At 40.7% G+C, this 23730-nt stretch overlaps 1 protein-coding gene across 3 annotated transcripts in view; it reads left to right on the top strand.

Annotated features, from left to right (window-relative positions):
• Positions 1 to 14026, top strand: part of COL12A1 (collagen type XII alpha 1 chain) — a 116916-nt gene extending 102890 nt beyond the window's left edge. For 2 of the 3 annotated variants that reach the window (XM_055432808.2, XM_088840539.1), the window contains 8 exons: positions 3095 to 3148; positions 4531 to 4602; positions 8078 to 8113; positions 8223 to 8289; positions 9372 to 9560; positions 10503 to 10571; positions 11337 to 11507; positions 13700 to 14026. In XM_055432808.2, the coding sequence (XP_055288783.2) occupies positions 3095 to 3148; positions 4531 to 4602; positions 8078 to 8113; positions 8223 to 8289; positions 9372 to 9560; positions 10503 to 10571; positions 11337 to 11507; positions 13700 to 13875 (834 nt within the window). In that variant the 3' untranslated portion in view covers positions 13876 to 14026. Of the gene's footprint in view, positions 1 to 3094; positions 3149 to 4530; positions 4603 to 8077; positions 8114 to 8222; positions 8290 to 9371; positions 9561 to 10502; positions 10572 to 11336; positions 11508 to 12545 lie in introns of all 3 variants that reach the window. The other variant, XM_055432809.2, reaches the window with a different exon arrangement.
• The last annotated feature ends 9704 nt before the right edge of the window (positions 14027 to 23730 follow it).

Genomic DNA, 23730 nt, shown 5'->3' with positions numbered 1-23730 from the left:
TCTGACTCTTTTGAGACTGGCACTCTAGTTTTATTTGAATTCTTATCTTATAATAAAGGACCACAATGATATTGCAAGGGTGACCAGTCGTTCTATGCAATTAGTCAACAAGACCAAAAATATCACAGTCAAGAAGTAATAACGGATATTGAATATAGTTCAGTGTCCTATGATAAACCATGATAAGAAGGAATATGAAAAAGAATATATATGTATAACTGAGTCACCTTGCTGTATAACAGAAATTAAATACAACATTGTAGATCAACTATACTCCAATAAAACTAAAAAATAAAAAACAACAGAAGTAATGATGGGCTGCCTCCCTTGCCACCGCTACTGTGGAAGCCGTGTTGGGTTGGCACATGCTTCAGCATGGGTTCCATGCAGACTCGCTGGGTGGTCAGTGCCCATCAACATGCTTCTTCTGAGCTGGTGGTCAGGCAGCCATCCCCACCATCACTGCTTCCCTGAAAAGTGAAGGGTGGGAAGGACTGTGTTTTTCACTCTCATAGTTTAATCTGTGAATCCAGCTTTGTGGTGAGGCAACCCAGGACCCTCATGTTGAGAGTGAGGAAAATTTTCAGGAAATTATTCATCTTTTTTCCATCACAGCCTTGTACATTCTACTCAGTTTCCTGTCACTAATGCTGACAGTAGGAGTCACAGCTGATGGAACATAAATGGTTTTCGAAAGTTAGACTTTGGGTGCAGGCATCTCAGCCAAAAGAGAAAGAAAGGGAGACAGAGAGAGGAAGGAAGAAAGGAAGGAAGGAAGGAAGGAAGGAACTTGAACCCTGTGGTGGGAGAGAAGAGAATGAAGCTCAGGAGAGCACGCCTAAGACCATGGTGATGAAGGAAGATGTCCTACCAAGATGGAGTTGGTGGAAGCAAGAGGCTTGGGTTGCCTTCAGCACAGATCAATTTTCAAATGAGCCACAGTTTGGGGGACTGTTAGAAAGTAGTAAGACAAGTACATGTTCAGGCAAGTCATGTGAAAGCGACCACAGGTCCTCTCACCCACCCTCCCATGGAGGGAAGCAGCAATATCTGCTGCAGCTTTGAAAATGGAGAGTTAAAAAAAATTTTTTTTTGCAGCACAAAGTTCTGCAGATGGCTCAGTGGTAGCCTTTCTGGGGTTACCAGAATAGAACCCGCCTCATCCCAATTTAGGTATATGTTACTTCTAAGAGAAAATGGCTGGTTAGACCTAACTGTCTGCCCATGAATGAGTGGATAAGGAAGATGTGATATTTTTATATATGAATATATGTTTAATGTAATAATGGAATATTCTGTCTTAAAAGAAGAGGAAAATGCTATCATTCTCCAAAACATGGATAAATCTTGAACCTGGAGGACATGCCACCTGAAATAAGCAAAGCACAGAAAGAGAAATACTGCACGATCTCACTTATGTATGAAATCTCAAAAAAGCTGAACTCCTGGAAGCAGGTGGCTGCCAGGGCCTGAAAAAGAGGAAGAAATGGGGAGATATTAGAGAAAGGATACAGAGTTTCAGTTATGCCAGATAAGTTCTGGAGATCTAATGTACATTATGATGACTACAGTTAATACTATATTGTGTACTTGAAATTTGCTAATAGAGTGTATCTTAAATAGTCTCACCACATAAAAAATGATAGCCCTGTGAGGTGATGGATGTGTTACCTTGATTGTGGTAATCATTTCACAATGTCTACATGTATCAAAACATCACGTGTACACCATAAATATATACGATTTTAATTTGTCAATTATAGCTCAGTAAAACAAGGGAAAAAGAGAAAATGGTTGATCAGAAAGTTCTTAGGATGACTGAAGGAGGATTATTCATAGACATGATACTTACCTTAAAAAATGAAAGAAAAAAAAGAGTGTTTTCTACAGTGGTTGGAGGAAATTTAGATGACATTCAACTGTCCGAACCATACTCAGAGCATTTTTGCTTCTTAAGTGGCTCCCAGGAGTGGTGTTGATGTTACATCAGATGAACTTAGAGTCTGTTTTTTGTTAAGCAGGCCTAGATCTTCCAGAAAACAGTCTGAAATGTTTATCTCTATAAGTTTCTGAATTTTTTTGAAGGGACAGACTATTTCTAATGCAATTTTAAAGAAATAATTTAAACTTCCTCTTTTGTAAAATCAATGGCAGTGTGTATACTTAATGCAGGCAGTGATCCAAATGTTCTTGACTTTTTGCTAGGATCCAAGAATATGCATAAAATTATCACTTATTCTCAAAGGAGGCAAAAATTTCCTTTGACAGAGGAATGCAGCAACCATAAAAAACTGCCTGACTCAGAAATCCTCGGCTGGATTTCAGAGGTCTGCACTTGGGATGAATACTAAGCGGGCAGTGAGTGACTCATTCCAGGCAGAGGTAGTCTGTGCAAGCTGCACAGAGATGCCCACTCCTCCTGGGTAGACCTGGTATGGGTCTAGCCTGTCTGTGAGATGAGGAGAGATGGACCACTAAACAATTAAGTGAGGACTGAGGATTTCCTTTCTTTTTGAGTGGTGGAGTTAATGTAGCTTTGCCTCTTTCTTGGAGGGGAAGAGAGAAATCACCCAGGAGTGAAGCAACAGTGGTCCTGTCCTGGCTGCCTGGAAACAAGAAAGGGAGTTTTCTAACCAGGTGGTTGACCTCTTCTGCATCTTCTATGACGTCACCTGGTTTCCTCAGCAACATTCCTTTCATCCCATTTTGATCCTTCCCAGGCCAGTTTGTGGATGTTGACTTTTCAGTCGAAAGGGCTAGTCTTCCTGTAGATTTCTTTATACTCTTATAAAAGCAAAAGTTAGTATCTTCATAATAGGAAACTGCCTTCTTTGGAGAAGACTAGTTTGCTTCTTAAAATGATTTTATTTGTAACCCTATAAATGACTGAGTTTAGAACTGAATAATTCAGTAAAAGGCATAGCTTAAATGGAAAGCTTTTTTTTTTTTTTTGGCATATTTGTCTTTATATTGAAAAGCTACCTGCAATTGGGTTAAATCCCTCACCTGTCACTTTTATCATCCTGTTTAGTTTCTTTCCATTTTGCTTGGTTATTATTTCACTAATCCACACTTAATTTCATTTTTACAATAGGGCTTTACTGGAAAAGATGGAGCAATGGGACCCAGGGGTCCCCCTGGACCACCGGTAAGAATGGAATGCATGACACTCATCTCCCTGTCCTGACCCCCACTTGCTAGGAAAATACTCAGTAACCTGACCTTCGAGGCATGTTCCATTTGTGCTGTGTACCACACTATTGAGGGACCTGCTTGTTTTTATTATCCTAAATCAAAATCGGCTAGAGAAAACAGATGTGGTAAAATAGAGAGTCTTTCTGTTTAATCAAGTTATATTTGAAAAACAGAAAAATATCCCTAACTGGTTAGTGCCCTAGTTCCTTCCATGTGTACATTAAGTGGTGGGTTTTATGATCTTGCTGGTCATTTCCTGTTCTAGAATTATGAGTCTGTAGCTTATGATATTTGAATTTTAAGGATATTAATTACTGAACAGCTTTAAGTCATTCAGAGGATGTAATTCTTACTGAGTAGGTTTTCTAAGTAAGATCTTTGGGAAAAATACTGAAGCCAATGACTCTGAAAGAAGTATCTGTATACTTGCATCCAGGTGAGATCGCCATTACATTGTTGGAGGTAATGGATGCTCTTCATGGCTTCTGGCTGGATATGAATGATTTATGTTTAATATATATGTTCTCAAGTAGAGTTGAAAATGTATAGTAAACTTACATTTAAAGTATTTACTACAGAGATTAAAATTTATATGATTGATGAATGGAAGATTGTTTTACAGAAATCTGATGATTTCATTTTAAGGAAATTTTAGCTTTAGAAGATAATGTATTGTCTACCAATATTATAAATATTTTACTAAAATATGGCTGTGTGAAAGTCGCTTAGTCGTGTCTGACTCTTTGCCACCCCACAGACTAAACTATGGCTAAAGTTTCTTAAAGCTGTGCTAAAAGGGAGAAATTCTTATGGTTTTGATGGGGTTGGGGGTGCTGATATGATAGAAGAGAATTACGCTTTATTCTAATGCACCAAAGAAAAAGTGAGTTTCTAAGCTGAGCTTTGACTTCCTGGAGATAAGGGGAACTCCACCACATGGTGCTCAGATACCTTCTCAATTTCTTCCCCAAACAAAGTTTTTGCTCCTGTCTTTTGATGTGTTTTCTAGTTTGATAACAGAAATAAATGAACAGAAATTGCTTTCTGTAAATTCACTTAGTAGCCAATTTACTAGGATCCCAGTCTGTGAATGGTGAAACTGATTAAAAACAGTATATGTATATAGTTTTCAAATGGTCTCAAGTGTATTTTTCAACTATACACTCCATAGAGATTGAATAGGAATTTTCAAGATTTTTTTCCTCCATGTTATCTTAAATTTGATTTTACTCTTCCTTAATATGCTGAAAGCTTTCAAAACCCTCCGTGCTTTTTTAGTTTACATGGGATTCCTCTTTCATGGTAACCTTTTGTTTCTCTGCCTGTGTGTTGTAGGGAAGCCCAGGCTCTCCAGGAGTCTCAGGACCAAGTGGGAAACCAGGAAAGCCCGGAGATCACGGCAGACCAGTAAGTGGATGGCTTGCATGCCTAGTCATTCCACTGTGAGTGATGAAGAGACTGTAAGACTATGGCATATTTATGTTATCTCTGCTGTAATATGTTTGAAGCATTTGTTGAAACTATGCTAAACCCACGGATTTAACTTGGTACTAGTTCTAAAATTTTTCTCTCCAAGTTATAATTCTGGGATGAAAATTGTGGTCATAGGGTTTCTTTAAAAGGAGAATGGGATTATGAGCCAAGACACATATTTCTGCACTGTATAAACACTCAGAGCTGGGTCAGCAGAATCATTCTTTTTATTTAGGAGCGGTATGCAGCTTAAGATAGAAAAACACATGATGGTGCATGGCGTCTCCATGGATGCTCTGCAGAAGTTAACCCTTTGTGAGCCTCCTGTGGCCATGCCACTCGCTCTTTCCTCTTCTGTTGCGGATGCTAGAGCATTAGCCCCAGAATTAAAAGAATTTATCTAATCCATTGTCTTACTTTTTTACACTGCCCTGCTCCAACTCATATCCAGTTTAACTTTCTTTTTATCAGATGTTTTGGTTAAAATAATAGTTGAGCTGGTATAATGCATATCTTCTATTTTCAAATTTGTATCTCCAAAACTGAATTAGAAGTATTTGTAATGCTTCCCAGGTGGTGCTAGTGGTAAAGAATCTGCCTGCCCATGCAAGAGACAGGAGTTTGATCCCTGGGTTGGGAAGACCCCCTGGAGTAGGAAATGGATCCCCTCCAGTTTTCTTGCCTGGAAAATTCCGTGGACAGAGGAGCCTGGCGGGCTACAGTCCATGGGGTCGCAAAGAGTCGGGCATGACTGAGCGACTGAATACATATTTGTAATGACTGTTGGGCTCCATATTCTTCCTTACATGCTCTTCCCTATTTGTGTCTATGAAGAATAAACTTATTTTAAGCAGTTTTTTGTCTCAGTAGAATTCTGAAATGCAAAAATTTATTTCAAAGATCATGAAGTCCGATATTAGTAATGACACACCTATGAGAGCTGTTCTCTGAATGGAACTTTTCTCTTCTTAAGTATTGTCCAAGTTAAAAAAAAAAAGTATAAACCCAAGCTAAAATAAAAAAGTTTAATGTCAAACTAACTTAGGATAGAATCTTTATGTGACATGGCCTGCCTTCTATGTTTACATAAAATTAAGCAAGTCGCATAAAGATGAAAGGCCTCCTGATATGCCTCATACTCTGTGTATACTCTAGCACATGACTTTATTACTCTCTTTTCATTAATGAATCACGGCAGAAACTTCACAAGAGTGGTTAAAAGTACACAGAACTTTCCAACCCATTCAGAATTCTATTTCTTTTTATGATGACCAAAATAGAGTCTAACATAAGAATATCACTGATGTAACTGATGGTTGCAGCTAGAAACCTGAAAGAAAATTCTACTTCCTTTACTTGAAATGAGATCTCAAGATACTGTCAATAAAGATGAGCTCTAAATCATATATACTAGACCAATCTCAGAGAGGCAGTAAATTAAAAAAAAAAACACAACAACAAATGGGAACAAAGTAGCAGTTAATGCAAAAAAGATTCCCTAAAATTTATAAAAGGCCCCAAGCTAAATAATGTTTCCATGAGAGTCCAGTACTTTGGACTCTCTCCAGGTTTCCTTAGAACTACAACTTGGTGACATTTATCTGGACATTATCTATCCCATTTTCCTGCTTTAACCATCCTTTTAAGGTGGTAAATTGCTTCTCCTTTTCTTCTCTCTTCTCTTTACGTTTAGTTTCTAAACCCAAAACTAGCATTTGAGTGTATAAAGGTCTTAGCAGGGAACTTAGCTCAGTCACTGTTAGCTTGTCGTTAGTGCTTGTATGAAGAGTTGTCTTCCTGTTAATGTATAATACCTGATGTATAGTGGATGTTTCCAAGAACTGCTGATGGAATATTTTTCTTCATTTACTCAACACCCTTTGGTTTGGTGCCTAACTGTGCTAGCTGGCATTCTAGGGTCTGGATAAAACCATAAACAGGGCAAAGTCCTTGCCCTCATGGAAATCCTAGTGGGGGATATAGACCAAAAATGTAAATACATAATATAGTTTCTGGTGATGATGAGTGATATGGAAAAAAGAGACACAGAGTGAGGGGTTGGGGGCTCATTATGGTGGTGTGAACGGGCTATTTCAGACGCAGTGCTCAGGAAGCCTGTCTGAGCAGGTGCAGTGAGGTTGGGCGCATCTGCGGGAACATTATTCCAGGTGTGGGGAAAGATGAACAAAGGCTGAGGGAGGGTGAGTGTGGTGTGTGGATGGAACAGCAGAGAGATCCGAGAGCCTGAAGCAAAGGAAGTGAGGAGAGGCGAGGTCAGGTAGCTGGGCAGAGGCCATTGCGTGGCCTACCCAGCCCACACTTACTCTAAGTGTGATAAGAAGCCCTTGGAGTCAAGAGTGACATGGGCCGATTTTCCTCTTAAAAGTAACAGTCTGGCTTCTCTATGGAGAACAGACTCGAAAGGGGCAAAAATGGGAGAAAGGAAGACCAGTTGGATGGATGTTGAGGAGCTGAGGCAAAAGTCTGGGAGACGGTAAGATGCAGTTTGGGATGTTATCTGAACATTAGATTTGTCAGCGGTGTGGGTATTCCTTTCAGGGGGTAGCCTGGAGATATACAGAAAGACAAAAACTTCTTGCACCAGAAGGAAGAATTTTTCCAAGGTGTTCTCTTGGCCAGTGAGAGGCCTGACAGAGTAGGGAAGCGGGCAGCAGAGGATGAGATGGTTGGATGGCATCACTGACTCAATGGACGTGAATTTGAGCAAGCTCAGGGAGATACTGAAGGCCAGGGAAGCCTGGTGTTCTGCAGTCCATGGGGTTGCAAAGAGTTGGACACAACTTAGCAACTGAAAAACAACAAGTTCTGTAGTTGTGTTTGGATGTGGGACCACCATTTGGATTAAGTTCTTTAATAAGTGAGGCAGGTAGCCCTTTCATATTCAATGCACAAAATCACCAGAAGAAGTTAGAGATGCATGTTAGGGAATTGGTGGAAGGTCTTACTATTACGAGGTCTTATGGGTTCTTACTAGAACTGAACCAAGATTAACCTACAATACCAGCGGAGCTCCCCAGCCATAGTGACATGAAAGAAGGGTAGATTGGTAGCAAGGGCAACGTGATGTGTGTTTCAGTTCCAGATCTCTGTTGTGAATGGGCATCATAAAATGCAGGCACAATACATAACTTCTAAACGTGATAAAAAAATTCACATCTCAGCACTATTTTGGAGGACACGTGCTTCTGAGAGGGAGAGAGAGAGACAGGGTGACAGATTAGATTCCTTTTTACAGACAAGCAAAATGTGAGTAACTTCAATGTGAACATGATGTGTGATTTTGTTAATTTGTTAGAAAATAGACCTTGCTGTCTTTCATCATGTCCATTCATAAGTCATTTTAGACCGTGTTTGTCAGTTTGTAATATCTGAAATTCCTGTATTTCAGGGTCCATCAGGATTGAAAGGAGAGAAAGGTGATAGAGTATGTATTTCTTAAAATTTGACTTACAAGTTTATTTTGTGTGTTAAACATTGAACTCTGGAACTATGAAAATAATATGCTGATCGTACTTACTGATTTAATTCACTAGGGAGACATTGCTTCCCAGAACATGATGCGAGCAGTTGCAAGACAAGTCTGTGAACAACTGATCAGTGGTAAAATCTCTTTTCCTTTGAATATGTGAGTGTTTAAGTTAATTGCAGGAAAATGCAGAGTATTTTCTAAGATATGTACTTTCTAAGATAGATGTTTCTATTTCATTTTCACAACCTCAGTTTTGTATCCTGTTAGATAAAGCTGATGATATTTTAACGACTGTCATCAAGATAAAACAGTAACCCAAGGTAAAATAATAGCCAGTTATCCTTATATTCAGTCTGATACAAAATCATATTTTAAAAGGGCCTTTCAGTTTCAGTATTAGTAATTTTTACTGGGTATCCATTGAAGCAGCAATCATTGCATCTTTTAAGTTATGACGTTTGAGTTTTACTAACTCCTAAGGAAGGAGGACTGTGGAGATTAATTTGATTCTGAAAAGTCCACATTGATGGGGAACTTTTTATTGCCTCCTTTTGATTCATGGACTCTTTCTCCTTATTCCATGAAATTTATTAAGTGATAAGGCCAAGTGCCTGCAAACTGAGCGTGGCCCCCGACACAAGGCCCCCCTTTTCAGAAGTTTTAGGCCAGCTGTTTCCCAGGGTGGTTCCGAGGAGCACCTGCTTTAGAGTCCCTGATGCTGCGTGTGAGAAATGAGTTCCTTAGTCACCATAAAGCTGGTGAATCACTCTTTGGAGATGAGACCCAGAAATTTGTAGTGTTTGATGTATCCTACAGGTGATTCCAGTTTACACTAAAGCCTGATTATCACCTCTGTAGGCACACACACACAAATGCTGTCATTTATTAATTTGAAAAAAAGGTTCTCTTTTGAGTTGACATCATCGGGCAAAACCTTGGGGCTTCATATCAGAACCACATTAAATTTTCACAAGTCTTTTATGTTTTTAGTAATGCTGATGGCTCACTAGACAGTATTTGGTGTTTTTATCAGGGATCATTTTGTCTGGGATGACTGGAGTGTTTTATTTTAGGGTTGGGATTCTAATTAAAATGTTTGCCGGAGGGGGCAGGAACAGAGATGAATGTCACTAAATACTAAGAGAAATCTGCTTCATGTTCTCATCCCTTCCTTTCTGGGTTTCTGACTAATAAGTCTTATTTTAATTTTTAGGTCAGATGAACAGATTCAATCAGATGCTGAACCAGATTCCAAACGATTACCACTCTAGTCGCAACCAGCCAGGCCCTCCAGGCCCCCCGGGTCCCCCCGGCAGTGCAGGAGCCAGAGGAGAGCCAGGACCTGGGGGGCGGCCCGGCTTCCCAGGCACACCAGGGATGCAGGGGCCCCCCGGGGAACGAGGTAGGCATTCTCGGCTGCTGCCTAGGCATCAAGGAAGGAATCTCTAAGTGTAGAAGCTGGGCCGAAAGCACGTGGAAGGCTGAGCTTGGCAAACGTCGCTGGTCTTGTTTGGACAGCCCCAGAAGAGCCACACATCCCTGAACCTGTTTTTCTTTCTAGGCAGCTGCAGGCTATAGAGATCCTTATCTTAGAAAACAGGAAGATTTTGTCAGGAGATCTCGGTCAAGACAATGCCATTTTCTGATTGTTGTTAGCGAGCAAAATTGTTTCTTGGCAAAGGGAATCAGGCACTAAAACCTTATTAATTGTTTTGACTGGCAAGAGCTGGGCAGCAACTGAATGTAAGCAGCCTTATGATTTTAGATCCAAATTCTTCTGGTTCCTTTACTCAGGGTCTGGAACTGGTCTTATGTGTTTATTTGGCTTTAATTTCATGGTAGATAAGTGTAATTGAAGGAAAAGAAGAAAAACAAGATTATCTGATTCCAGATGTTTCAGCATGCTGGGGACTGCCTTTGTGAAAGTAGTGGTTAACATCTTGGGGAAAACCTAGATGCTTCTATAATTCTGATGGTTTAGATGCCATCCTCATAGGGTTACTGAAGCTAAGGTACCTTTGAGATGTCTTCAGTGGGTTCTAATTCTTTATTCAAGATTTCTGTTCTTAATTAGTGTTTCTAAAATAATATATTCGACATGCTTGTTTTCTTCAAATAATTTTTCCCCTGACTTGTAGCCAGATTTGTTTCTTGGCCATGAATCTGGAATTACACAAATGTCTAGAAAGAATTTTGGCTTAGAAAGTGGACTTCTGTGAAAAATTGGGTTCTGCATTTACTAAGGGAAATGAATTACTTGAATCAAGTATTATCGGTTCCGATGAAAACTACATTTTTCCCACATAATTTTCCCTCTCTGTTTTCCCATTTTGTCCTTGCTTAGGTTTGCCGGGAGAGAAAGGTGAAAGGGGTATTGGATCTCCAGGACCTCGAGGGCTGCCTGGCCCCCCAGGTAGGTTTTGCTGGTACATCAAACAAAAGAATATGTAAGTACTGAGAAAGCACACAGGCCTCCTCAGAGGCACAAACTCATCCTGTGAGCTTCAGGCAGGCTGATCATCATGGTATATATTTGAGTAAGAAGTTCCTCTTGATCCTCTTCATTTTTATGTTTTGTTAAAAAAAAAGTTTCAGCACATTCTATTTAAGATTTACTCTAACTTTAATATATGAGGTTTTTAGTGACAGAGGGATGCTGTTGTCTTTTTATGGGATTCGTATTTTTTTTTCCCTATTTGTTTTGTTTGGCCTCATAACTGTTAATGATGGTGTCATTTCCTGTTCCTTCCGCTGTTCTTCAAGATGCTAATAGACTAATAGACTATTGCTAATGGACTGAGGAAATATATCCTCCTTAGAAATCCTGACACATCCCAAGATTTCATTCACAGGTTTTTTTATTGATGTTTTCGAAGGAAAGAAGTTTTTCTATGCATTTTGTTTACTAGATTGAGAATGAATTGTTTTCTTCACTATAAGGTCCATGAGACCCTTGCAACCATGGTCAGCCCTGGAAGTTACATCTTTACATTTGTGTTAACCATCAGTAGATTCAGAAATAACATTGCTTCATACTGGTGATTTCTAAGGAAATATTTTCTTACCATATGATAGAGAATCATCTGGTCTTGAAACAGTGGAGGTGCCAAAATATTGCTGACCGCCTTAGGAGATGCATTTAACAAGAGGGGCAATATTTGTCTTAAACCCACAATAGGTCCTCAAGGAGAATCGAGAACAGGTCCACCAGGGTCCACAGGTTCCAGAGGTCCTCCAGGTCCCCCTGGTCGTCCTGGAAACTCAGGTATCCGAGGCCCCCCAGGTCCTCCTGGATACTGTGACTCATCGCAGTGTGCCAGCATCCCATACAACGGACAAGGCTATCCAGGTATGTTGTTGCCATTATAGGGACCCAAATTCAACTGAATTAAAAAAACCTATATGGAAATAAAGTTCCCTAGGATTGAAGAAAAGTTGATTTGAGGATTTCTTGAAGATAGCAACACTCTTCAGTTGTGTGTTTTGATTATGCAGTAATAGTCTCTCTCTAAAGAATCAATGTTAATTTTATGACATTATTTCACTGATAGGAGTTGAATAATTATTTTCTCCTTCTTTCTATACTTCTGCATTTATCAAATCACAACACAAACTTCTCTATTTCTCCTGATAGTTCAAAGAATGTTATTATTATTATTATTAATTTTTGCCTAAAGGTTGGGAACAGGGATTTGTTGAGTACAACTGTAGAATGCCAAGATTATATATAAAATTTGTTTTGGGAATCTAATGTGTAGGTAGGCTATTTGATAACATAGTGGAGGCAACTGAAAATACTTCACTATTTCACTTTGTCCATGGAATTAGTATTTTATAAACTCTAAGTTTTCAAGAGTTGGTCACGAAATTCTAATATTTGACAATTTGGCAATTACAGGAGGCAGAAGTCTCTTAAGCCTGAATTTGGGAAATATGGGGACAGAGGCAATATGCTGATCCAGAAATTAAAACATTAATGCTGTGGGCAGTGGTCAGCAGTGACCTTTTTCATCAGTGCACCCTCAAGCATCTTGCAAGTTTTAAAAATGATACTGCTGTTTGATATGGTTGGCTACTAGCAAGTAGTGCATGAGTAGTTGAATATCTAAATATCTATATATCTGTATATTTATGTGCATACTTACCTATGACCAAAAGTAATCATGAATCTTAAATTTCTTATGCAAACCATTCACCAAATTGCAATTTCACTCTTTATAAAAGAAATTTGAATTACCTCTGCCTTCTGGTATGTATGAGTAACTTGAAATATATGGATATATACATATATAATTTAACCATTACATACTTAAATGAATGTGTATAGATATTTTTTTTTTGCATAGTAATTCAACTTTTAAAAACTATCATCTTTGACCTGTTTCAGGTTCCGGCTAACAAATTTTCTAAGTCGCCAGTGCTGCTTACAGTTTGAATACATGAAAATCCTGTTTCTGAGATGTTTGCGCACGTGCTTATTAGAAAATGAGTCTGTATGGAATCTCACCACAGATCTGGTTAAGGAACCGGGTGGACATCATAAAGGAGGGTGGAGACTCTTTATACTAACTTGAATGAGACAAAAGCAGTGGTGTTAGTTTATAAGCCTGATGCATTTCAGTAATAATGTAGGAAAATATTATTTAAAAAAAAAGTTCAAACACAGCTCATGAGGCGCCTCGGTTGTGAAAGAGGCGCATAATAAAACTACTAACCGCGGAGATGATGCCATTTCGGGAAAAACAATTAACCTGGTTAAAGAGAAGTACCTTATGTAAATAATAAACTAATTATGGCTTGTAAATGATTTGTATGTGATACTGTCCACTAAAATCACTTAACAATTCTACAGTCAGCTTCTGCCTGCCGCTTGCTCTCTGCCGGAATAACATCGAATTAGAATCTCCTCATCTCTTGCTTGTTAGCGACGTCTGATTACCTTTTGTACATGTACTCTCATTTGGGTTTTTGTAATTGCCCCTTTCAAACCAAAGTTTTAGAACCCTTTTTTTCTTCCTGTTTTGCTGTCGTCACGGGTGGTCCTCACCCACCGGTTGTAACTCAGGCTGTGGGCCAGACAGCCACAGAAAACGTCATGTACTGTATATTACTTGGTGACAATTGATTTTCGCCTCCAGAGTTCAGTTTTAAGGAGCTAATATAACTTCCCCGTCACCTCCTCATCTTTCCCAGTGGTTCTCTGAACTGAGGAATTCGAAGTCATGAAGTTACTTGGGGATTTGCAAAAAAAAAAATCCTACCTAGGCTGGCTGACAGTTTTCTTTGGCCCAGCGGCTGACCCTTCCCAGGTGTTTGTGCAATGATTGTGTTTATTGCTGGACCTCTGAAGGTTACAAACAAGTGCCATTTCAGATCACCAAATTCTCTCTGCAAATGGAAGGAATCAGAACGTTGTAATTTCTCTGCTTTTGTAGTCATGAGATTAAGACTGGAGTGCAGTCCTCTCGGGTGATGGTTTAGCTTTTGGTGTGTGTGTATTCCTTCCAAATCATGCCATAACTGTAATGTTGAATCGGACAGAGCCCTACGTGCCCGAGGGCGGGGCCTACTTGCCCGAGCGCGAGCCCTTCATCGTGCCGGTGGAGCCAGAGCGGACAGCGGACGAGTACGAGGACTACGGCGCCGACGAGCCCGCAGGCGAGCATCCTCCCCACGCGCGCTGGCGGCGCGCCCTGCCCCGCCGCCCCCGGCAGTGACCCTGACCCCGCGCGCTTGCGCCGCGCGGCCGGGCTGCGGGGAGGCGTTCGGATTCCCTTTTACAGGTCAGACGGAGCAGTGGACGTCTTACCTTCCACGTTTCTTCCAGCGTTGCTTCATCGGAGAGTACCCTTTCTGACTGTTAGCGAACCTTGTTCCTGCAGGAAGCCTACTAGCTTGCTGCTCGCGCAGTCTGTAGAAATCTTTTACCTTTGCCCTTGAAGTTGCTTGCAGGATCGTTTGTTCACAAAGCTGCGGGGAGAGAACGTGCCTTGTGCCTTAATTAGGTAGCTCAGCAGGCAGCCTCAGTTAAGCAGTTAAGTCCTGGAACCCAGAGCGACGGTGTATTTCGGGAGGGCAGTTTATCTCTTCCAATACTTCCCTGCAATTCAGTTACATCCCCATCCAAGCAGTTTCCCTCGTAAAACCAAAAAAGAGGGAAAAGTCACTCGATTGCAACTGTTTATCTTCCTCTTCTATTCTCTGTCATGCATTAGGGCATAGAATGCTCTTATACATCTCTTTTTAAAAACCACAGACCTTAAGCCATGTAGCTGAAGTCATTGTATCAACTGGATACAGTTCCATATTGCCTTAAACCTCCTTGTTTTAGACACGCTAACATTTATGCCAAATTGCAGATTATTCTGCAGAGATGGAATTGCATGTTTGTGTTGTATATTTAGTATGAACTTTTTTTTTTTCCAGAACATAATGTTTCTTAGTTATCAAAAGCAGTTGGAAAATGTTTGCAAGACTATGAACATAGAATTGCTGCTTTTATATTTTAACTGCAGATTGTGAATTTCACTGCCTTATATTATTTATTTCTGAAACAAAAGAGGCATTTTTCAATAAAACTACTGAAAATTTGACATGGTATGTTTTTTCTTTAATGTCCTTTGGGACTATTCAGGCCGTTGTTACAACAAACAAGTTCATATCCTTGGATACGGTTACAAAGCTTGTTACTATTAAATTATGGTAAATAATGTTAGATTTTTAATGATATGGTGAAGTCATAGAAAGTAGTGAGAGAGCCTTGAAAGGCCCAGCAGATTTTGAAGGCTTTATTAGGAATGTAGAGGATGTGTGGGTTGGTGGAAAAACAACTACGTATCCTAGGAGACGCCAAACAACCAACCTTTAACAAGTCACATGATTTCACATGCACTACTCACTCTCCTATACCATGCTGCTGCTGCTAAGTCACGTCAGTCGTGTCCGACTCTGTGCGACCCCATAGACGGCAGCCCACCAGGCTCCCCCGTCCCTGGGATTCTCCAGGCAAGAACACTGGAGTGGGTTGCCATTTCCTTCTCCAATGCATGAAAGTGAAAAGTGAAAGCGAAGTCGCTCCGATGTGTCCGACTCTTAGCGACCCCATGGACTGCAGCCCACCAGGCTCCTCTGTCCATGGGATTTTCCAGGCAAGAGTACCGGAGTGGGGTGCCATTGCCTCCTCCCCTCCTATACCATACTTTACTCAATAGCGTGTTTAACTATAAAAAGAGTAATTCCTTAGTGATACCTTCTTTTGTATATTTTATGAATACCTTTATTTTGTATTTTGTACATTTTATGAATACATTATTTTAAATACCAAAGAAAACAATGTTCATTTGAAAGAACCAACATCAATTGAAGAGAGAAGTATTGAAAGAAAATTTTCCGCAGAGTAAAACATAAGGTTTAAATACTTCCTGGAGACCAAGATCAAAAGGACTAGATGATAAATGATTGTATTGTTTGATTAGGAGGTTTTAAGCAGGTCGCCAAATTCATAGTATTCACCTGTAATTTCCGATACATACATTTTAAAATTGAAGGAGACCCCTGAGACCATCCCAGTCCAAGTCTTCACTTTAAGTGGGAAGAAACAGACTCACCTCATCAGTATAAGATCGAACCCTGGTCTCCTATATTGCAGGCAGTCTCCTGCATTACAGGTGGGTTCTTTACTGACTGAACCAACAGGGAAGCCCTAAAATCCTAAGATACCTCATAAATCTGATTTTCCGCCATTGTCCCCGTCAACCACCAGTTTCTGAGGCTAGAATTTAGAGTCATTGCAAACTCTTTTCCCCTTTCACTTTTCACATCCAATTCATCAAGTCTGACTGAGCTCCTACATACATATCTTAATCACCCTATTGTTACTACTCAATTTTAGACCCTTGGGATCTCTTATCAAGAGTGTAATCGCAGTCTCTTAAATGGTCTTTTTTCCTGTAGACTTAGTCGACTTAAAAAAAACAACATGAGAATTGTGAAAAGTGAAAGTGAAATTCGCTCAGTCCATGGAATTCTCCAGGCCAGAATAATGGAGTGGGTAGATGGATGGCAGGCATGAATCCCACATGGCAGGCAGATTCTTTACCTGCTGAGCCACAAGGGAAGCCCAAGAATACTGGAATGGGTAGCCTATCCCTCCTTCAGGGGATCTTCCCAACCCAGGAATCGAACCAGGGTCTCCTGCATTGCAGGTGGATTGTTTACCAACTAACTATCAGGGAAGGTGAGTTAAGCTTTATCTGGGGCAAAATGAGTCCTACCTGAGAGCGCCTCAGCTCTGAGAACCCGCTCCAGAGAGGCAGGAGGGAAGAACTCGGTTATATGTGATTTTGGTGAAGGGGGAGTCTATGCAATCAAGTACATATTTTTCCACAAGGATTCTGTTAGTCTTGTGAAGCTTTCTTCTAGTCATGAGGAACAGTCATTACCAGGAAGGGTTTTAGTGCTTTTCTAGATATGAAGAGATACAAGAATTGAGCTCAAATAACGGCTCCTGAAAATATCTGACTATCTGAGGACCTGTTCTGCCAGCTCACACCTCCTCCCGCCCCAAACACAGCGTTACCTCATGTCAGTTCTCCGCCCTGAACTCCCTCAGGGGGCCGTTGAAGATCAGTAGCTGCAGCAGTATTTGTGATTCAGTCATCGTAGAGGTAAAATGACAAGTGCCAATTTGTAGTTGATAGGTGCAAACCTGATGCATCAAGAGATCTGTATTCCATTGGTATGACCATATAGCAGCTGTTTTGGCACTGTTACCTTGGAGCCCTCAAAGAAGTACACAGGCCAGTGTGATTTATCTAGAATGCAAACCTGACCTTGTCACGTCCTCTGCTCAACCCTCTTCAGGTGGTTTACCGATGTCTCTGCAAATCAGGATGCCACCCTGGCACCTCTTGGCTTGACCCTTTAGATATCCATGAGAGAGTACATGCCTCCCAGAGTTGGTGGGTGGAGACGTGTCCTCACTCCTCAGCACTGTTTCCAGGCCAACAGTCCTTCCTTCTGTAAAGTCCCTTTTTCCTTTGGGGCTGATACCTAGCTTCCCATAACTGTCATGTATTTTCCTTGTGTTCAGTTCAGTTCAGTTGCTCAGTCGTGTCTGAGTCTTTGCTCACGACCCCATGAGCTGCAGCATGCCAGGCCTCCCTGTTCAACACCAACTCCCGGGGTTCACCCAAACTCATGTCCATTGAGTTGGTGATGCCATCCAACCATCTCATCCTCTGTTGTCCCCTTCTCCTCCTGCCCTCAATCTTTCCCAGCATCAGGGTCTTTTCAAATGAGTCAGTTCTTCCCATCCGGTGGCCAAAGTATTGGAGTTTTAGCTTCAATATCAGACCTTCCAATGAACACCCAGGACTGATCTCCTTTAGAATGGACTGGTTGGATCTCCTTGCAGTCCAAGGGACTCTCAAGAGTCTTCTCCAACACCACAGTTCAAAAGCATCAATTCTTTGGTGCTCAGCTTTCTTTATAGTCCAACTCTCTCATTCATACATGACTACTGGAAAAACCATAGCCTTGACTAGACGGACCTTTGTTGACAAAGTGGTATCTCTGCTTTTTAATATGCTATCTAGGTTGGTCATAACTTTCCTTCCAAGGAGTAAGCGTCTTTTAATTTCATGGCTTCAGTCACCATCTGCAGTGATTTTGGAGCCCCCCAAAATAAAGTTTCACACTGTTTCCAGTTTCCCCATCTATTTGCATGAAGTGATTGGGACCAGATGCCATAACGTTAGTTTTCTGAATGTTGAGCTTTAAGCCAACTTTTTCACTCTCCTCTTTCACTTTCATCAAGAGGCTCTTTAGTTCCTCTTCACTTTCTGCCATAAGGGTGGTGTCATCTGCATATCTGAGGTTATTGATATCTCTCCCGGCAATCTTGATTCCAGCTTGTGCTTCGTCCACCCCAATCAGTAGGAGCTTTAGTAGAGGGCCATCAGTGTTTTTATTCACCCCAGCGTCTGCCATCTTCTGGGTGTCTCAAGCATCCATGTTTGATGACAAATATAACATTATCTCAGCTATTTGACCTGTTCATCTTCACGATCCTTTTCTTTTACTCTCAGCTACTCAGTCTCTTGAAGTTCTTGGACTTGAATCAAACTGCCATTACTTTGAAATCATTGATTTAGACAGGCCACTCTTCTTCAGTTTCCAGCTCACCTGCCTAAGTACCCCCACTGGAGCTCTTTTCAGCTTCATCATGACACTCAGGGCTGTGAGGCTTCTATGATCTTCCATCCATCAGCACCTCCCCATCTTCACTCTCTTCTTTACACACTTTGGATTTCATGTCTTGGTAACATACCCAGTTTAATGAACTGCCTGAACTCCAAGCTTATTTTCCTTTATTTTTCAGTTATGTTCTGTTGGATATTATTTTCCTGTCCCTTCACATACCTTATTACAAAACCTATTGCTTTTAGATTATTTCAAGCATGAATACTTGAACTAATGCATGAATAAGCATGAATCCGCCAGTCCAGTCCAGTATAATTTAATCCACTTGAAAACATTAATCTCAAATCTAATTTAGTATTCCTTTTCCTTTTAAACTTGCAGTCAGAACTTAGGACTTGAACTGTAGAGACAGTACGTCTGTGCTTTCACTCAGCTTCTTCAGAGTTCAGCTAGGGGATGAGAACTAGAGAAAAAGGAGGTTAAGATTGTCTCCACTTAATATGTGCTGCTAGAATCCTCTCTTGAATGTCAATGCTCACTGCAAGATGGTGTCCTAATGCTGCTCCTCTTATTGGGGACCTGTGTTTGGCCTTCAGAGGAGCCTCTGGGGCTCTGTCCACTACCAGTTATCTCTAGAATGATCACGCCCAACCTCCTCTCAGCCTTTTGTCGCTATGGAATATTTTATAGCTACTTGCTTCTCAGATCCTCTCCCCAAACCTAAAGTCTTATTAAGGGGTATTCTAGTAAGATGGCTCAAGTCTGGCACCCATCTGACCACAGGAGACTCAGGTTTCCTTGTCAAGCCAAATGAAAAATGGAAGTCTGTTCCCACAAATTTGACATCTTGTTTCCTTGCTGCCTCCCATGCCTTTCCCTTCATTCAAGCACATAGGCATATAAGTTAGGTCAGCAAGTTCACCGTGTAATACATAACCACCGATGGAATAATGTGCTCTTCTTGAAGACACTCCTCAGTCTCTATGAACTGTTTTCTTAGCGCTTTCCTCATGTGGCTCACTGGGTGAAGGTTTGAAGCACTCTTTCTATAATAGAAAGTAAAAGCCCCAACTCTCTGCCCTACACCAAAGTTCCCCTGCTTCCATGGATTCTTCTTGATTCTTTCTTTTGCAAATGTAGACTGCTTCGGTGTGATGGAGTCACACTTTGGATGGAAGAGCCAGTTCTATAAATTCTTGAAAGTCCCAATGGAATATGCTTTATGACTCTCTAGACCATGGGTGGTACTTAATGGTTATTTTTATCTTTATGGCCATTTGTCAACTTCTGAGTCAAAGGGAAAAGTCCTATTTAATAGCCCAATTATCCAGATGAGCCAAACTCCCTTGCTCCTTTATTTTTATGTCATATCTATATATTAAAAACTTAACTCCAGATTATGTCAACTGCTTGGGATCACCATGACTGTACCCAGGGTACTTAGCACGGTAGGGCAAAATCAGCCTTTGGGGCAGATGGTCAAGTCTGTAAATTCATTGTGACCAACCTCAACTTGCCTGACAACAGAGTAATTTGGCTAGCCATATTCTCGATTCTTTTCAAAAATTTCCAAATTCCAACCCTGTACCTCATCCTGTTCACTTGATTTCTTGTTACTTCTTATAGAAACAGCTATTTCATATTGAAATGAGAAGCCAAACTAGAACCTCACTTTTCTAGCACCAAGGTTACAAAAACACTTGCATCTGGACTCACCCTTTTCTCCTGTTTCAATGAAAGGAACATCTCTACTCTTTGAACTCTGAATCCCTTTTCATTCCTTTCACAGATTTGGATTAAGCAACTAGTCAGTGGTAGGTACTGTTAGAAATGGTGCTGGGATTCTATAGTGAATATAGGAAAGAATAGGCAAAGTCCTTACCCTCATGGGGCTCACATTTTTTTTTTTTTGAGTGAGATTTTGTATATGCTTTAATTATTAGTGTTACCTAATAAAGTCAAGCATAACAGAGGATGATAAGTGCTCTGGGGAAGGTGGAGCAGGGCTAAAGGATAGATACTGCTGGGTGTAGGTTCTGGTTTAGGTAGGGTGGTAGAATATGCTTCTTTGAACAGGGACCTGAATGAAGGTGTCTGAAAGCATGAAACTGAAATCTGACTGATCATTGTATAATCTGGATGCTTTCATGATTATATAGATCACTAGGCATATTCCTAGAGCTGTAACGCTTGACTTCTGTCTACCCACCTGGGGAATTAAAAAAAAAAATCTTCATGTCTGAATACCACCCTCATAAATTCTGGTTAATTGGACTAGAGTGAGGTCTGATGATAAGGATTTTAAAAGTCCGTAGGTAATTAAGAAGTATAGCTAATGAGTCTAACAAGACCTAGAGATTCTGATCCTGCATGTTGGAGATGGAGGCTTAAGAACATGTATAATTTAAATGTATTCTTCAGGTGAGTCATATTATGGGAATGGGAAAATTTTACACTCTCTCTCTTTGATTTTGGATATAGTTTTTATTCCAAAACTGTATTTCTAGCCCAGACTTTGCTTCTGATCCTCAAGGCATGTGTATCTAACTGCCTTGATATGTCTCTTATTGGATGTTTTACAAGCATTTCAAATTTATTATGCATGAAGTGAAATCCCTCACTCTTTTTCACACCGTCTTCTTTCTGCAAGTTTCTTGATTTGGTGAGTGGTTCCACCACCCTCTCAGTTGCTTAGCCCGCAACCAGGGACTGACATGATTTCTCTTTCTCTCACCTCCTACATCCCATCAATCACCAAATTGGCTTCTTTCTGTTTCCTAAGCATCTTTCAGCTGCTCACCTCCCAGTAACCCCCCTGTCATTCTCTTCCTGTGGGCCCCGGGGTCTTGTCTGGATTCTTCTGAAGTCTTCCACCTGATCTCTTTGCATTCATTCCACTTTTCTCCGTTCAATCCACTTTTCTCATAGCTTAACAGCTGAAATGATTGTGAAGAATGCAAATCTGGTCATATCATGGCATTTCTTAAATTTTTGGTGGTATCAAGTTCGGATATCTTATCAAGACTTAGGTGCCAAGGATCTGGGCTCTTCCTACTTTTCCCATCATGATACCTCATTTATCTCAATTGATTTTCCCCAACTACACTTAACTTCCTGCTCTATCCCTTCTTAATCATGAGCCTTCATGCACGCTATTTCCTTTATCTGGAGCCTGCTCTCTTGATTTTGTCACATCTTATTTATCCTTTAATCTGATGTTGAAATAATCACTTCCTTTCAGACACCTCTTTGTCACTTTCAAAGTTCAAGATCCTTATAGTGTGCATTAATACCACTTATGTTTCCTTTGATGTGTGTGTATGTCAGTCGCTACCCCACAGACTGTAGCCCATCAGGCGCCTCTGTCCATGAAATTCTCCGGGCAAGAATATTGGAGTGGGTTGCCGTTCCCTTCTCCAGAGGCTCTCCCTGACCCAGGGATCAAACCCGGGTCTCCTGCATTAAGGGGAGATTCTTTACTATCTGAGCCACTTGGGAAGCCTATCATACCAGTAATTTCTTACCCAATTTGCTTCTTCCACTGGATGGTGGAGGCGGTTTAGTAGCTAAGTCACACGCCAGGGACTGTAGCCCACCAGGTTTCTCTGTCCAAGAGATTTCCCAAGCAAACATACTGGAGTGGGTTGCCATTTCTTTCTTCAGGGGATCTTTCTGACCCAGGGGTTGAACCTGGGTTCTCTTGCATGGCAGGCAGATTCTTTTCTACTGAACCAGGGAAGCCCCTCCCACTGGATAGCACGTTCATATAAGAGCAGGAACTATATTTATTTTGTTCACTTATGTTTCCAGCAGCCATCAGAGCACTGGTATTTAGGTGGTGTTGAATGAATGATTTCAGGTGGAACGAACTCTCTTCCTTTACACACCAGAGTTTATTTGAAACATCGAAGTACTATATGAAGATTGAATAATGCACCTGTAATTGAACTTCATGTCTGCCTTGTTGCAGAGCCAGGACAGATGTCACCGCTCTCTTTTTGTTTGCTTTTCCCTCTGTAAGAGCCACAAGTGACAGGAAGTCTTGATTACTCCTACTTTGAGCTATTATACAGTTGTGTTAGAACACTATTGTTGGAGAAGGTCATCAACAGACATGACTGCCAGTTGACTCTCCACTGGATCTGGGCAACTAGAGGTTCCTCACTCCATCCTCCATCTGTGGAATATATCCTTCACCACCGTTCTCACACTAGAAGCTATGTTCAAGGATGCAACTTTGAGAGAGTGAGGTGGTGTTGAAAACTTCTGGACTGAATATAAGTCTGTACCCAGTTAAGGCCTCGTATAAACTCTTGTGATTCTGGTAGGCGGATGTGGAGACCATTTGGTCTTGGGCCCACCCACGACAAACCTTGTAAGTAAGTCCCTTTACTTATTAAACCTGCTCCCCTAGTCTGGAGTGCTCCGCCTCTATCCTTTGTCTCCCCTTGCCGTCTGTGTACAGGGGCTACTGTCAACTTTCACCTGGGCAGCTCCTGACCTTTCAAACCAACCCTTGTACCTGTGGATTCAAGGCAATGTGAGCAATGAAGGGAAGATAATTGGCTAGACTATGGGAAACATTTCATGTTTTCTTCTTCTTTAGGATCATACCTGGAAAATCAGATAAAGAGTTTGCTCCAAATTCTCATTGAATTATTAATGAAAAAAGCCTAAGGTGTTTAGGAAATGTGACAGAGAAGAAAGAATGCCCTATTTTCTTCCATTAAAATAAATTCTTTTGCCCAAGCCATGCCCTCAAGAGTCAGTACCTGACATGACGGTTAGATAATGGAATTTATTATAAAAGTAATGTTTTGTTGAGAGAGGTCCTGGTAGCAACTGTTGTCAATCATTGGAGCTTTTGATTATAGTTCTGGTTACCCCAAATGGCATAAGCCAAGTGTGTCAAATGGGAAATACCTTCAATCAGAACATCTCCCACGGTTTGACAATTCAAGGCACGTGTGATATAGTCACCAGTTTAAATTTCTGCTTTTTAGATCCCTCAAGGCAAATACCAGTGAAATACATTGCTTTGATCAATTTACTCAACTACATCTATACTAACAGAAAATTTACTCACTTTTCTTCTATATGTACTGTTAACTTTAGATTTTCTTATCATATGTATATATTTTTTCCCTTGATCTCTCAATTTCTTAGTTTCTCAATTAGCAATACTAATTTCAGAACAATGCAAAATGTAACTGAGGCAAAGACATATTAAGTTAGATGAAACTTCTAATGAAGTTATGAAATATTTTTTATAGATATTTTAAAGACAGGAAATAAACCACCATGTAAGCTACCTTGTGTCTGACATGGTGCTAAGTGCCTTTACTTAGCTGTTCTTACATGTATTATTG

Source organism: Moschus berezovskii, chromosome 10, assembly GCF_049115385.1.
Source record: "Moschus berezovskii isolate FMDL1 chromosome 10, NW_MosBer_1.0, whole genome shotgun sequence".
NCBI classification, from domain to species: domain Eukaryota; kingdom Metazoa; phylum Chordata; class Mammalia; order Artiodactyla; family Moschidae; genus Moschus; species Moschus berezovskii.
This window is presented reverse-complemented; position numbering and strand designations above follow the sequence as displayed.